Here is a 17,450-nt window from a genome sequence, read left to right as displayed (position 1 = left end):
AATGTGCTCTGGACAGATGAGTCAAAGGTAGAGCTATTTGTCCACAGTACCAGAAGACATGTTTGGCGAAAACCAAAGACAGCATTTGACCACAAGAACCTGATACCAACTGTAAAGCATGGTGGTGGAAATACTATGGTTTGGGACAGCTTTGCTCCATCAGGGCCTGGGCAGCTCACCATCATAGAATCCATTATGAATTCTTCATTGTACCATAGGGTGCTTGAGGATAATGTGAGGCCATCTGTCGGAAAGTTGGAGCTCAAACGAAGGTGGACCTTGCAACATGACAATGACCCTAAACATACCAGTAAATCCACCAAGAAATGACTCAAAAGAAAGAAATGGAGGGTTCTGGAATGGCCTAGTCAAAGCCCGGATCTAAATCCCATCGAGATGTTGTGGGGGGATTTGAAACGAGCTGTGCATGCAAGAAACCCCTCAAACATCACACAGCTGAAATAATTCTGCATGGAGGAGTGGGCAAAAATTTCTCCCAGTCAATGTCAGAGACTGATAGACAGTTATAAGAATCGCCTACTTGAGGTTGTTTCTGCCAAAGGGGGCAATACCACCTATTCGAGCCAAGGGTGTACTTACTTTTTCCACATGCGAAATTTGCATTTATGTTTATTTAAATTATACAATGGACTACAAAATGTAAATGTTTCATGATATTTGTTATATTATATCACCTTTATCTATCAATATTGTTGAAATGAAGATCAAATAGCTGTATGTTGAAATATGTTGAAAAAGTCAAAACTTTACATGGGGTGTACTTACTTTTTCACGTGACTGCATATATATGTATATTCGCAGGTTCTGCATTTTGTGGTTGATAAAATGCGACCTGTTTCTCTATTCGCGGAAAAGTGTCCCACAAATTCATGGGCTTTTTTTCTATTCGCGGCCGTGTTCTGCGAATTTACGGTTTTTCAGGGGCGCAAAAAAAAAAAACCTCACGAGTTGCGAGCTTGACACATTTACAAAACACATATTTCACCAGCCATGAATAAAGCAGCTGAACATAGGCAAAGGAAATCTACGAGCTGCGAGCATGACCTGCTTCTACATTCACTGCAGGGTGCTTTGCGTTTTCGTGGCATTCGTGGCCGCGAATTTTAGCCGCACTATAATTGAGAGTTTCACGGGATGTTCCAACACAACGTCATCCCCGCGAGTTACTGTACAGAGTGAAAACACTCTACAGTATCTATTAGAGCAGTTAGCTGTCTCCCTTTTCCCCATTGAAACTGGCACGGCATTCACGGATTTTCATCGACCTTCACCGGATTTGCCTCGCCATTTGCGGGATCATTTCCGAAATTCGCGTGCTTTGCTTCGCAATTTCTGGGACTTTCATCGACCTTCGCGGATTATCGTTGACATTCTCGGAATTTTCCGCACCAATCACGGATTTTGCCTCGCCATTCGTGGTTTGGTCTTCTCTATTCGCGGATTTTCGTGACTCGGTAACCGATCCCCCCCTTTTTCCATGGAAACAATGCCCCGCCATTAATGGTTTCGCAATTCGCGGCATTTTCCAGGAACGTATCCCCCGCGTATAGTGGGGTCCAACGGTGTATGTATGTGTATATATATGTATATATATGTATATATATGTATATATATATATATGTATATATATATATATATATATATATATATATATATATATATATATATATATATATATATTAGATTAATGAACAGGATTAAATAATTAAATTGATATATGTGGGAAAATTGCACCAGGAATCGAACTCAGATCCTCTGGAAAACTGCAGCAGTGCTCTGCCATCTGAGCTATCTGGGCGACCCTGACTGAGCATGCAATTCTCCCACACATATGATTGCCACTCTCTTTCCAGCTCCGGCGGAGTTTGGGGAGGGGCACGAGGGGCAATGCCCCCACCTTAATATTTTTCAGTAGTTTACAATTAAGATAAAAACATCCCGTATTTAAACGTGAGTAACAATAATGAACGTAAACTGTACTTGTAATTTCACGTACACTGTAACTACACTAACAAACGGTAATTTTGGAAGTCAGAATTAGCTACCCATTATTAATATAAAGCCCCCCAAAAATAGAGAAGTCAAACTTCGTGTATGCTTTCCAGCCTGGTGGAGGTATGCACTCTACTAAGTGCTGATCTAGTTGTAGCTGTAAATGGGAAATTATAAAGGAATGCATAACTGTAATTATTGTAAGAAAAATTGTGACTTTTTGAGATTTAAATTTTAACTATTTGGAAAATGAATTGTAAATGGATGTGTGGAATTGTAAATGTGAACAAAACTGTCACTGAAACGGCACCTGCAAGTAAAACTTCATGTGTACTGTACATGCAGTTTTGGTCGTGGAATGATTTGTGCTGACGAGCACTTCATGTCTACTGTGTTTCAGCAAAGGACCTTGTGTCCAAACTGCTAGAAGTGAACCAAGAACATAGAATGACAGCAAAGGAAGCACTGGCTCACGAATGGTACCGTCCTTTTTGCATTGATCATAATCATCATAATCATCACCATCATCATCATCACCATCAGCATCATCATCATCATGCTCTGTACCATGCATTTGTGCTGCCAAATCAGTTCCTGGGTAATGGTGGGGATTATGCTCGGCACTCTGCCATTGGTCAAAATCCAAATTCCTGTTCTTATATTGACTGCTTGGAATCAGATTGCTGGTGTTAGCTTGTTTAATATTTGCGAAGCACGCCGTGGGATCCTCAACATCCACTCGGCACCAACTAATGCACACAGACAGAATGCCCAGTTTAACGTCCATCCAAGGATGGCACACACATTAATATATCACTCTATATGTGAAACACTAAACCTCCTCCGACATTGAAGGTGGATGGAGGTTATGTTTTCACCCCTGTCTCTCTGTTTGGTGGTTTGTGAACAGGATATCTCAAAACGTTGTGGACAGATTCAGACGAAATTTGGTGGAGAGGTCGGGTGTGTGACAAGGATGAAATGGAGTGTCATAGCAAAGGGGCTGAATACTTATGGACTCAAGACATTTCAGCTTTTCATTTTTAATTGATTTGTAAGAAGATCTAAAAAAAATAAAAAATTCCCCTTTGACATTGTGATCAGTGACAAAAATTCTTAATTTAATCTATTTTAAATTCAGGCTGTAACACAAGAAAATGTGAAAAAGGTCAAGGGGTGTGAATACTTTTTGAAGGCACTGTATACAGTACTGTACAGTATATATTGTCAGGATGCAGGGTTCGGGTTTTACCATGAGGGGACTTCTCTGGTTCCTCCCGACTACCGGTTCTGAGGCCACCGGTCTCGGATAACTCCCACCACAAATGCCAAACAGATGACCAAATCTCCTAGGGACGTCCATCTTACACCGTTTACCTGGGAGTGATGTGGCCAGCCTAACTGGGGATCATGCCGTCTCTATGTTCAGATCTTATCTTATTTAATCAGGTGTAGCCAAGCAAACTACCCAGTACGTAGCAGCTAATGTATGGAGCCAATCGACTGGAGAGGAACGTCCTGGCTAACTCTAGTGCGGACTATGCTTGACCAATGGAGGAAAAGCCATCACAGGCAGATTGGAAGAACATGTTTAGGGGGGATTTATTATTTACAAGGGGTGAGGAAACTTATGTGGCACGTTTGTACAATCTGGGTTTATTCACAAGTACAGCAGGGAAAATGCATTCATTTGTGTGGTGCGGCAATGTACAAAGCAAAGAGACACAGTGCAAATCTTACCTGTCTGATAATACCCCTTATGCAATCTTATGGAAGAAGTTTCGGGAATTGAGTGGCGTGCTGATGATGAGGGGAGTGTCGTTGAAGCTGAAGGGAAAGGTGTATGCTGCATGTGTGAGAAGTGTTATGATTTATGGGAGCGAGACATGGGTAATGAACGTAGAGCAGCAACGAAGGTTGGAAAGGGTGGAAATGCGAATGGTTCGACGGATGTGCGGAGTATCGTTGAGAGAGAGGAAGACAAATGATGAATTGCGAAAGATGATGGGAATAGAGCCTGTGATTGATGCTGTGAAGAGGAACAGGTTGAGATGGTTTGGTCATGTGTTGAGGAAGGATGAAAGTGACTGGTTGAGAAGAGTGATGGAAATGAATGTAGAAGGAAGTAGAAGACGGGGAAGACCGAGAAAGACTTGGCTAAAGACGGTGGAAGAAGAAATGCGGGCAAGGGGGTTAACAAGGAGAGATGCAGAAAATAGGGCAAAATGGAGAAGATTGTCATGGGGACCGCAAGGCTAACCCCCGCTCTAGCAGGGAAAATGGCCTTTAAAATGCATGTTGTTGTTGTTGTTGTGTGGTGCGGCAATGTACAAAGCAAAGAGACACAGTGCAAATCTTACCTGTCTGATAATACCCCTTATGCAATCTTACCTAATCAAACATAACATTGGCGCCAAATCAAACTCGCACCTGAAGGAAAGGTAGAAAGTTCCAGAAAGACAGAGCAGGGCGAGGCTGGTGCGACCTACGTGCGTGAGGACTGATGAGTTTGTCGCTCGCTTGCCTGCGCTGTGGTAAAGGTAATGGGGAGTAATACTGTTTGTGCTCTCTTAGACTGAACGGGGCTTTCCTTGATCGTCCGGTCCACTCTGGTGCTCCTCCCCCATTCCTCCCGCTGGTTGGCACCTCCGTCCTGGCTCGTACTGTGACTGTATCCTGTCTGCTTACTGTGTCCTGTACTGTTTGCTGTGCACTGTATCCTGTTTTTATTCTGTCTGTGTACTGTCTGATTTTCTGGTACTGCCCCATGAACTGTGTCAACTCTGAACTGTGTCAACGGCATGATTGAGGTGTGGTTGAGGCATAAGCGGAGGTGAATCTGAGCAAATAAAGTGCAATGTTGGTCTTGCGGTGGAGGGAGGCGGGGTTTTTTGGGGCTTTTTTTGGTATACAAGATCGAGGCTCGTGAAAGAGCTAACATTAATCATAAAAAACAAACGGACACATAAAACATATAATAAAGGGAGTGGGAGACAAGATGAGGAGAGAGAGGGAAGCACACAAGTACAACAGTAGAGAATAGGGACATCAGGAGTAGAGAACAGTGTTGAGAACAGTGTTGACAGGGAGTAGAGAACATCGGGAGTAGAGAACAGTGTTGAGAGGGAGTAGAGAACATCGGGAGTCGAGAACAGGTTGGGTGTTGTGGCGTGGAGGTGGTTGAACTGCGGTTGAGGAGCTGTTGCTATGGGGGTAACAGTTTGGCTTTGGCACACGCATTTGAATGAGGTTTTGGCGTGCATATGCAAATGAGGGTGCTGCCCACAGAGTCCACTGTGGTTGGAGAGAAAATGAGAGCGCCTCCATCCTCCAAAATGAAGATAAAAGGAAAGTGAAAAAGAATGGGTCAACCCTAACTAATCCTGCATATGCAAATGTTCTCTTTGAAACCCATTAGACACAAGGGAGGTATATTTGGAACATTTAATAAATAAATAAATAACTTGGAAGCCTGTATGTCATGTGCCATTGCTGGGAATGTTGGTTAGCAGAACCGTAACAATATAATACATCTACACATGCAGGTTGTAGTGTTTGTAAACAGTTGGATTGTTGCCATTGGTGGAGTAAATTATCACAACACTGAGCCTAAATCATGTCACTTTTTTTGTCCACAGGACATGCGGCAAAGCAGCGCTGGACAAAGATATAAAATCAGGTGTTTGTGCGCAGATGAAGAGGAATTTTGCCAAACGGAGGTGGAAGGTGAGCTTTGTCGGGTTAGCGTTGCATAATCACCACACTGGTACAGTAGGGATAAGGTGGTTAGAAAGACAAGGAGGAACATGGGTACATTGTAGTGATAACGAGACACGAGACTGTGTCCCAAAGGTTACGGGTTCAAATCTAACTGTAAGCTGCAATATCGAGTGTCAAGTGGGGTCATCGTGCAGGCGAGAAGGGCAGAAGTGCCTTTTTTCCTCTTTCCAATATTCCTTGTCTGTTTCCATGTGGTATGGATTTGGAAGATTTGAGAAAGCGATCTTGTCTTCGAGGAATAAACATGTTATGATAACGTTGCCATATAAACCCAACTGGCTCAGTCATGTCATAGCCCCCAGAAAGGAGGTGTGTGCCCTGCTTTGCCTGTTTTAGTCAAAATAGTCAGGTTCACTATGTTAACAAATATAATTTCGTTCAAAATGTTGGGAGATTAGCAAACCTGTACATTTTTGGAATCACCAGAGCATGGAGAATCCGAAAATCAATGTTGGTATTTGCACAGACACCTGCATGGCCGCCATTTTGGATTTTCAAAATGGCCGCCATAAAATACATATTTTGCGCTATCTCGGCTTCTAGTCAACCTAGAAACTTAACTATATATGCTAATCCTATGTTTTCTGGGTCAAGGAATCCAATAAAGGCCTCAAAATAGTGCTCAGGATTATATAAAAGCAACAAAGGTAATTGAAAACCATTGTCTTTATATTTGTGATATAACTGTATTACATAATACATGATATTGCAAGTCCTTTGAAGTTATAGGTTGTTATAGGAAGTTATAGGTAGTATCAGATTGAACTATAAGTCCTATACACAGGATCTACGAGGTCTACACCGTTTAGGAATATGCTTTTACAGATCTTCATCACTGTCCTGAGTGTCATTTTCACAAAGGTGTCTACGCAAATGTAAACTTTAATTTTTGGGTTCCTCATGTTCTGAATATTCCAAAAATGTATAGTTTTGCTATTCTCCAAAAATTTTGAACGAAAGAACATGGTGAACCTGACTAAAAGGTCATGCCAATCTACACCTTTCCGGTTGAATCTCAAAATGGCAACTTTTGTCGTTGAAGCTGGACAATTTGTTGTTTCCATTTATGCCCATGGCATTGCTCATGATGTTGGTGTCCCTGGTTCAAATCACTTGTACTGTGTTATTTTTTCCATTATTACCTCCGCCACTAAAGGTGGACGGAGGATAGATTTTCACACCTGTTTGTCTGTTTGTGAGCAGGATATCTCAAAAAGTTATGGACGGATTCGGACAAAACTTGGTGGACACGTTGGGTGTGTGACAAGGACGAATTGATTCGATTTTGTTGAGAATCCAGATCCGGATACGAGGATTTGAAAAGTGATTCTTCACCATTGGGAAATAGGGACAAAAAAGGTTATGACGAAACTTGGTGGATGAGTTTATTCGGTGACAAGAACAAGCCGATTAGATGTTGGTTCAGGTACGGATGCAGATCTGGCCTATCACTGGGATATGAAACGTACACTGTTCATCCTGGCAGAGGTATTCACTCTAATGAGTGTCAAGCTAGTCTCTTAATGTTGTCACTCGTGTAAATGTACACCGAGGTCGTTGGTAAATGTGCAATGACGTCTCAAAATATCCTTTGAATCCCGTAAAATTACACTCTCTCCTCTTTATGCCATTTCCCATTAAAGTAAGGTCAGCAGTCCATATAACATGTAAATTTGGCAGAAGTCTTTCACGAACCAGCTGCCCAGGCTTGACGTTCACCTGAGAGTGGCAGGAATTTGTAATTTGATCAGTGTGCCAATGATAACTCAACCAGTCCAACTGAGGCTATCAAAAGACATTTAAGGTCCACCAACTAAGGCTATCTAATGAGACACCGAGCTTAAAGTCCATTGGAGGGATAGCAGCGCAGTTTATGATATACTGCGCCCTGCCTAGAATACCGATCAGCCGGTTTATAGTCGGGTCAGGAATCTAATCCAGGTGAAACAGTTGAAAGGTATGTGCACTACCTCTGCTCCATCTTGTGAGGAGTCATGTAAAGGTAAATTAATATTTCCTAGCGTCCTTGTTACTCAGGTAAAGGTCCTTTGGTATCTTATAAGGTCCTTATTATTCGTGTAAAAGAACTGAGATATCTCCTAATAACACTGAACACTCCTTTCTAATCAGAGAAATATTTATTTTACAAAAGTGATATGATGCACAGAAAAGCATCACAACATTAGCTCCCAATATTCTAAGGTATGGAAAATTAGACCCTCTATCTGTTCATCATCTAGTATACTGTTCAAGCATTTTAGATATACCAGGAAAAGTCTTGACGAAGCTGCAAGCTGTCCAGGTGACGATCCTGAAGAGTCTTTGGAGTAAATATGGAACACCTGAAATATTCCTGTGATTAACCTTGAAAAACATTGCAGCTTCGTCCTCAAAACACACTTTAAAATACAGACCGATTCATCGGCCATGGCAGGGCCTTGTTCTGCCGTCTGATATCCACCTGAGGAGATTACAACAACTAGGACACAATGTGTTTCAACTCACAATATCGTTTCATTTTCATAATGCTTCATATTTCATATTTCTTTCATCTTCATATTTGGCACATAATTGTTTGAGGCGCACCGCCAGTTCTATATAGTGTGGGTGGCGTTGGCTCGGCATTGGGGATTACGGCCTGGTAAGAGGAACACATTCTTGGGCTGGGAATTTCAATCCTTGGTCATGTAGAAAAGAGGGAAGGGGAAGAATAGCCCGGAGGAATGCATACACGACACAATGAAAATGAAATGATGAAAATTTACTTAACCCAATATTGAGAGAGGTTTGCTCACTGTCATCGAAAAACTAGAGCTTCCAGGGAAGCAGAACTCAACTGAACTGACTGGAAAACTTTAAAGTAGGTCAGTTGTCTGTACTAGATTTGACTTAAGATAGAAACCTACCTAGTGTGGTAAGAGTCTCACACACCAAGTTTGATCAAAATCCATAAATATTTGTGGACGTTAAAGTCTTAACGTCGTTTCGGAGCTGAAAACAATATCGCGGCCATTTTGTGATGGATCGGGTTGGAATGCAATAGCAACCTACCGTGTGTGGTAAGGGTTAAACATTCTAAGTTTGATCAAAATCTGTTAATAGTTGTGGATGCTAGAGTGTTAACGTCGTTTTCATGACCAAAAACAAAATGGTCGCCTAAGTCCGCCATTTTTCAACGGATCGGGCTGAAATGTAATAAACCTGGTCCTTGGGGTAAGGATGCTGCATGTCAAGTTTGATCAGAATCGGTTGATATTTGTGGACGCTGGAGTGTTAATGTCGAAAAGTTGACAGACGACAGACGATGACGACGACGACAGATGACGGACGCCGGAGGGTTCAGTATGTGACCGTCCAGTTGAGTTAAAAACGTGGTGACTTTTCAGGCCTAAACCCTTCTTCAAAACGAGAGAGAACTGATGATTGACAGAAGACATATATATATATATATATATATATATATATATATATATATATATATATATATATATATATATATATATATATATATACAGACTTGGCATTTAATATGGAATATTTTTTTTTTTCTTGACTTGGGTTTACTTTCTGAACTCAGTATATCAATCTGGTGAGTTTCTTTTACCCTTCAGTGATGTCTTTGTTGAAAGAACCATGTCACTCATTGTCTTTCGCAGCAAGAAGTCAATAACAGGATTATATCACAAGTGGCATGACAAAATGTAAGGACAGGTACATTTGACAATTGGCTTCACAATCGGGTATATAAGGGTTGTTGCATTCTGTATTAGTGGAAAACAACTGCTGCACGTCTACAAAAGTTATTGCCGCTTCCTCTGGAGATGGTCCGTCAACTTGACAATGCTGTTTGTCATGGAGTGGTGGCTTTACGAAATTCTGGCATGAAACAGCGTGCTATTGCTCGGCAGTATGGCATCACTCAAGGTCAGGTGTCAAAGATCCTGAAACGAAATGCTCAGAGGGGTGTCCCTACTCCAATACCAGGCCAGGATGTCCACGCAGAACCACAAGGAGAGATGAGCGCCAGCTGCACCGGTTAGTCTGCAATGGCCATACCAAGTCAGCTAATCGGCTTAGGGCTGAGTGGCAGCAACTGACAAATGTGCCTGTATCCAGAAGGCTAGTCAACCAACGACTGGTTCAAGCAGGCTATCATGCCAGGCGTCCCCTGAGAAAGCCACGCTTGACCAGACAACACAGCCAGCGCCGATTGCAGTGGGCCAGAGAGCACCGTCAATGGCAGCCAGGACACTGGAATCACGTGACCTTCAGTGACGAGTCTAGATTTCTGGTCTATCGTCAAGATGGCCACGTCCGAGTGCGCAGACAAGTGCATGAAGCCCACAATGAAGATTGTATAGTGCCAAGAGTCCAAGCTGGAGGTGGTGGGGTGACCGTTTGGGCTGCTTTTCATGCAGGGGGCAAAACCGATCTGGTTGTTCTGAATGGAAACCTGAACCAGTTCAAGTACAGGGTCATTCTGGAAGAAACATTGCTTCCATTTGCTCATGCAGCCTTTCGAGGAAACTTTGTCTTCCAAGATGACAATGCACAGCCTCATCGTGCTCGCATGATCCAACACTTTCTTGCTGACCGTGGTGCAGAGCATATGGAGTGGCCTGCCATGTCCTCGGATATGAATCTGACAGAGAACTTGTTGGCAGATTTAACGCGTCAAATCGACAACTTGGACCAGCAGCCGACCTCTGTGCATGAATTGCAGCAGACTATTGTCACTGCATGGCAAGCGATTCCTGTCCAAACCTTGGCAAATCTCGTGAACAGCATGCCTCGACGTGTACGTGCTCTCCTGAATGCTCGTGGGGGTTACACGAAGTACTGAACTGTAATTTTACTGTCCGTAATCCCAGTCATAATTTAGCTTTTGTCTTTGTTGAAAATTTTTTTGGCTAATGTGCAAAATAAAGAGATACTTCTGGAAAACGTACAGAAGTTTAACACAGTACCTTCCATGAATTGAGTTCGATATCAGTTTCCATCACTTTCAAGGATCAATTTATTTGCTTCGAAATGTCAAATGTGGTTTTTGTTTCTTTTAAAGGTCACATTAACAAAATCAAGAATAATTTCAACATAATTCCAATGAACTTTTGGTTCTAGGTCATCTTGAAAAGTAAGTTCACCCCCACAAAAAAATATTCCATATTAAATGCCAAGTCTGTATATATATATACATATATATATATATATATATATATATATATATATACACAGACTTGGCATTTAATATGGAATATATATTTTTTCTTGACTTGGGTTTACTTTCTGAACTCGGTATATCAATCTGGCGAGTTTCTTTTACGCTTCGGTGATTTCTTTGTTAAAAGAACCATGTCACTGATTGTCTGTCGCAGCAAGAAGTCAATAACAGGATTATATCACAGGTGGTGTGACAAAATGTACGGACAGGTACATTTGACGATTGGCTTCACAATCGGGTAAATAAGGGTTGTTGCGTTCTGTATTAGTGGAAAACAACGGCTGCACGTCTACAAAAGTTATTGCCGCTTCCCCTGGAGATGGTCCGTCAACTCGACAATGCTGTTTGTCATTTAGTGGTGGCTTTACGAAATTCCGGCATGAAACAGCGTGCTATTGCTTGGCAGTATGGCATCACTCAAAATCAGGTGTCAAAGATCCTGAAACGAAATGCTCAGAGGGGTATCCGTACTCCAATACCGAGGCCAGGACGTCCCCGCAGAACTACAACGAGGGATGATCGCCAGCTGCACCGGTTAGTCCGCAATGGCCGTACCAAGTCACCTAATCGGCTTAGGGCTGAGTGGCAGCAACTGACAAATGTGCCTGTATCCAGAAGGCTAGTCAACCAACGACTGGTTCAAGCAGGCTATCGTGCCAGGCGTCCTCTGAGAAAGCCACGTCTGACCAGACAACACCGCCAGCGCCGATTGCAGTGGGCCAGAGAGCACCGTCAATGGCAGCCAGGACACTGGAATCACGTGATGTTCAGTGATGAGTCGAGATTTCTGGTCTTTCATCAAGATGGCTGCGTCTGAGTGCACAGACAAGTGCATGAAGCCCACAACGAAGATTGTATAGTGCCAAGAGTCCAAGCTGGAGGTGGTGGGGTGACCGTTTGGGCTGCTTTTCATGCAGGGGGCAAAACTGACCTGGTTGTTCTGAATGGAAACCTGAACCAGTTCAAGCACAGGGCCATTCTGGAAGAAACATTGCTTCCATTTGTTCGTGCAGCCTTTCGAGGAAACTTTGTCTTCCAAGATGACAATGCACGGCCTCATCGTGCTCGCATGATGCAACACTTTCTTGCTGATCGTGATGTAGAGCATATGGAGTGGCCTGCCATGTCCCCGGATATGAATCCGAGAGAACTTGTGGGCAGAATTAACGCGTCAAATCGACAACTTGGACCAGCAGCCTGCCTCTGTGCGTGAAATGCAGCAGGCTATTGTAACTGCATGGCAAGCGATTCCTGTACAAACCTTGGCAAATCTCGTGAACAGCATGCCTCAACGTGTACGTGCTCTCCTGAATGCTCGTGGGGGTTACGCGAAGGACTGAACTGTAATTTTACTGTCCGTAATCCCAGTCGTAATTTAACTTTTGTTTTTGTTAAAAAAGAATTTGGCTAATGTGCAAAATAAGGAGATACTTCTGGAAAGCGCACAGAAGTTTAACACAGTACTGTCCGTGAATTGAGTTCGATATCAGTTTACATCACTTTCAAGGATCAATTTATTTGCTTCGAAATGTCAAATGTGGTTTTTGTTTCTTTTAAAGGTCACATTAACAAAATCTAGAATAATTTCAACATAATTCCAATGAACTTTTAGTTGTAAGTCATCTTGAAAAGTAAGTTCACCCCCACAAAAAAAATATTCCATATTAAATGCCAAGTCTGTATATATATATATATATATATATATATATATATATTTTACATCCTACTATATTAAATAAGGCAATTCAACCAACCAAAATAGGTAACCCAAGGTGAGCCCTTTGCTATTTCAAATTGCAACTTTGCTCTTTCAAACGCATAGCACAAGCATGAGGACCCCAGCATGTATCGCCACCTGGTGATGGTGGCAGAGGGTATTACAAGAGAGTTTTGGAGATAACTTGCAATGTTGCTAGAAAGTAGAATTAGTGCTCGAAGAAGGATTTCACAAATTACGTTTTATTTAAATGTGTTGAAAAAGCAAAGAAAAGCAAAATGTGTTTGTAGATTAATAAATCGTGTGATAAGGACTTGTTAACGTTTTTTTTTGTTTCAAATGCAAGTTTCGCAAACATAAACACACCACTCCTGCTTGTGTTTGCAGAAAGCTTTCCAGGTGACCACAGTGGTGAAGCATTTGATGGGAAATCAGCGTGGAACGAACGAACGGAAACGCCGGACTGATGTGGAGATGGAGACTGAGGGGGAGACAAGAAGCACAGACGAGGAGGAAGCAGTCGGTCCTGAGCAGAAGAGTCAGATGTCAGGCCTGGAAGAAGAGGAAGAGAAAGTGTGCACGAAGAATCAGCATTAATTGTGTTGTTTTAATGATGATGGAAAGAGGAGGAATTTTTTTTTAACACTGAGGTTGAGGCTCAAAGAAGGGCTGGACGACAGAGGTTAACAAACCGACCGTGGGATGGAGACGGACAACATAAAAATGACACAGCCAAGCATCAGAATGTGTACGTAATGTTTCAAGCAGACAAGGTGGGGCAGGAATTGTGTAAAGAGAAAAGATCCCGGTGGATGACATGAGATGACAATGGATAAAAATCTTGAAAAATTGTTTGGAAGAGGACAAACTCATGATGGTGATTCCACATACTCGAGAAGCAGTGATGACTGTGTGAAGAAGAGTGAATATTGTAGTAATGAGAACGAAAGAGGTGTGTGTCAATAAGAGAGAGAGGATGTGGGAGACATAAAATAGGAAGGGATGGACCAAGCATCTCCTGGTTATTTGGAGATGAATATTCACCGACTGGCCTGTTGTCCCATTGAATACGACGCTCGTTTTTTAAAAAGCTCATGCAGCTTGCTTGCGACGACGTTCAGTGATTGTTGGTAGAGAGTTGTTGATAAAGCTCAGGTTTGAATCGTCGATCCTTCCTCAATGTTTTTCGTGAATAAATATATTATCCGCCATTTGGTTGGGCTGTAAAAGACCCAACCACAAATCGCTTACTCCATCTAACATCAAACTCAGGACACTCTAAATTTTTTTTAAAGGATTCATTGCGACATTCACGATTCATGATAGTAATCACGATTATAATACCATTCCGTTTAGCCGAACCTCACTTGAGCCATTCACCGTCATCAGACGCGCTAGTTTTGCTCACGACATGAGACTCGGGTCTCATGCAATGCCTGCGGAGGTTTAGCTCTTCGTGATCGCATGAATTGCGGCTTTCCCACCTGTTTCTACCGTAGCCTGGTGTTGGCTTAGCGGTTAGGGTGCCGGCTTGGGATCCTGGGTTCGAATCCCGGTCGATCGCTGAATTAACGCCAGGGGGGTTGACTCAGCCTGTCATCCTTCCGAGGTCGGAAAATTGAGTACCAGTTCACTGGTAATTCCCTGTGTGTCGCAAGAGGTGACTAACAGGGTTGGTGGCAGGAAGGGCATCCGCTCATAAAACATTGCTTCAAAAAACGGGACCACGGTGCCCGAAAAAGGCCAACCCCTGCTCTGCGGGGAAAAATGGCCTCTAAAGGTGGTTCCACCTGTTTCTACCCATCTCGTAACGATGCTGCCTCAAACGACGTCGTGAAAGCAGTACGACGAGACAGGATGCCAAGTGCTCTTTCCCATGAAAGTAACTCTACCTATGCGCATGTTCCACCCCATGACAAGAATATGCGTTACTCGATGGCCTATAAAGGCCCCACAGATCATTGCGGTTAACCGAGTTGATATCGTTGAACATATCGTTTGGATGTTGTGGAGGCCACACCAAGATTTGCATGATCAAAATGAACGTCTGCATTAGGTTTCTTTCTCTCTTTTTTCCCCCCGAGGATATCAGTTCTCGGATAATTCAGTTAAGAGATAACTAGATTATAATGGTCTCCCAGCTGCCAAGTCACAGTTCTGCTTTCGCCGCGCACATCAGGACGTGTCTTTGTGATATTCCTTTGTTCCTCACAGTCACCCAACTTTGAACAGGTAGCACAGCTGCATGCATTTGACAGCTAGGGACAGTAATAAGACATATTCTCACAATTATTACTCCTCGGAACTGTTTGACTTTGAAAATGAATAATCTACAACAGAGGGGAGAGGAGTTGGGGGTTGAATCATCGCTTGCTGGCTGCATATATCTCTATTAACTCTTCACACATTCTTCCTCCCCTTCCAACCTCATGTGTACATAAGCCGAACTGAAGTCAATCGTTTTTAATAGTTAAGAGGCATAATTTGCTACACACTACTTTGATAGTATTTTACTGTGAAGACCTTTTTGGTATGGGACATGGATGGAAGTTTGAAGGCGAATCGATTAAAATTCGCCTGTACGATTCGCGTGTACTCACTCTGTACATATTGTTCCACTTATTTAAATTGTGTCGATGTACGCGTATTTTTTTTCAGCACAAGAGGTTGTTCACAGGTTGCAATATCATCCAAATGTATGACACTCTGGTTGCTTTGAGGAGCCGCTGCTTTTGGCACCAAATGTAATGACATCTGCTCTTTATCACCAACTACATGCTTTTGATGATAAACATGACGTTTCAAGATGAAAAACCTCTTTTTTTAATTTATTGTCGGTCAGGCACCGAGCATACCGGAGCAAGGTAACCGTGCCGGCAGGGCCTCCGACCCGGGTTCCATTCGCTGCATGCTCCTTGGGATGTTTGAATGCCTGCAAGGACCAACTCCAAGCTTATGATCTCCAGGGGCGAAACGGCAGCCTTTGCCTGGATTCACTGTTAATCCGACACGTAATACAATTAACCTCCTCCAAATGGTAAGCCGCATCCAGTTGCAGTCTTTCTTTCATAATTGACAAACTGGGAATGTCGGTTATCATTGACAGGTGCCATGGTATCCAGGACTGTTTCAGTTATCTACTTCAGTTTCATTGTGGCTTTTTGTGTGTATGAGATTGCCGTGCGATGGCTCCGCTTGTTGCAAATGGACATTCTTGGCTATCATTACAACACGTGGGATTGGGAAAGAACAAACTCCATGGAAGAAAGCTTTGGACGACAGAATCGATGGATCGAGACGGACCGAAACAAGCAGCTTTACCTCCATTCTAATATCGGTGATTGCAATCGGAAGAGCCGACTACGAACGACCTGGCAGTTTCTCTCCCGAAATGATCGATTTCCTTTGAGAAAAAGTGAGATGTGTTACATGTTTGAGAGGTTCGATTCCATATTCAGCTCGACTTGAAGCAACACCTGGGTGTGTTGTCCGAGGTGAACTATCAACCTAGTTCACCTTTGACAACCCTTCCATCTGAGCATGTGGCTCCTGCCTCTGCAGGGATTCTTTCAACATCCCCCATATGTTGTTGATTTGTTTATTGTTCAATAATATCCTTGTCTTGCATTTTATGATTGCAAAACTCCTCCATGAACCTTGGAACAAATAATATTTTTTAAATTTTAACCCCTCCTAATTGTATATCATCGAAATATCCCACAGCACACTCAGATAACCACAACCCAAAAGGCCATTTCCATATCCCCAGTCAGAGTCTGGTTGCAGCCTGGATTTTGAGCGCTTCCAATAAATGGGCTGTTTAACCAATATGAGACTTTTGACTTTCAAAATGATGGCTGAATGCCAAATGAAGCCTTTTCCGAATGCGCTGTGTGCTTTTTCAGTGACTTGGTTTTGCCCATCTGGGTACATCTTACCTGCCATTGCCAGCGTGAAATCTCTAATTCAAATAGTCTTTTCAACGTTATTTTCAGCATTTAAACGAAAGTGGCAATTTCCAAATGGTTGACCATAATTGTTCTATTCCTGAATGCAAATCAGACGCACGGAAATAAAGGAAATAGAGAACTAGAACTGGAATAAATAATGAACTTAGCTCTTACACGAGCCTCGATCTTGTATAGAAAAAAGAAAAGAAAAAAAAGAAGACAAATATCCATGGATGAGCCTGAGAGTTATTGATTTCCCATAATTTCCTGTTAATACAAGCGAGCGGCCATAGTGGATATGTAAAACACACACACACACACACACACACACACACACACAAGCTTCTACTTTTAGCAACAGATGCAAAAATCGAGTAAAATTCCTTTTGTGGCCCCGGAGCGAAAGAAACAATTTATTTATAAAATCTCTCACAGCTTCCTCAGCTCCCTCTCAATATGATAATCAGAAATATCACCTTATAAACTTACCTGTACATACACAAAGCCCAGATATATCCTTCCCATCGGTGTTCAGAAGCACCTAATCCAGATACAGTCCGTTCACTGGTAGCGATCTGTTGGGGGTTTGTGTAGCACACGCTCGTCCACTCGGGCCTTGCACCCCCCACGTGGTTGGGAGTTTGCAGTACGAGCACCTGCCAATTCGGTGAGCTGAGAAAGTTCTCCAAGTCTTTAATTGTGCAGAGAGAGGCACAACCCTTTCTCTCAGATACTTCTTCAAGTATTTTCAGCCTCTTTTAGAAGCTTT

General features: G+C 42.6%; 1 protein-coding gene across 6 annotated transcripts in view; it reads left to right on the top strand.

Moving 5' to 3' along the window:
• Positions 1-16,919, top strand: part of LOC137425600 (caM kinase-like vesicle-associated protein) — a 141,278-nt gene extending 124,359 nt beyond the window's left edge. For all 6 annotated transcript variants that reach the window (XM_068114190.2, XM_078776852.1, XM_078776854.1 and 3 more), the window contains exons 9-11: positions 2,414-2,492; positions 5,652-5,739; positions 13,119-16,919. In XM_068114190.2, coding sequence (XP_067970291.1) covers positions 2,414-2,492; positions 5,652-5,739; positions 13,119-13,328 — 377 coding nt within the window. In that variant the 3' untranslated portion in view covers positions 13,329-16,919. The remainder of the gene's footprint in view (positions 1-2,413; positions 2,493-5,651; positions 5,740-13,118) is intronic.
• The last annotated feature ends 531 nt before the right edge of the window (positions 16,920-17,450 follow it).

Source organism: Myxine glutinosa, chromosome 4, assembly GCF_964187855.1.
Source record: "Myxine glutinosa chromosome 4, kmMyxGlut1.1, whole genome shotgun sequence".
NCBI lineage: Eukaryota > Metazoa > Chordata > Myxini > Myxiniformes > Myxinidae > Myxine > Myxine glutinosa.
This window is presented reverse-complemented; position numbering and strand designations above follow the sequence as displayed.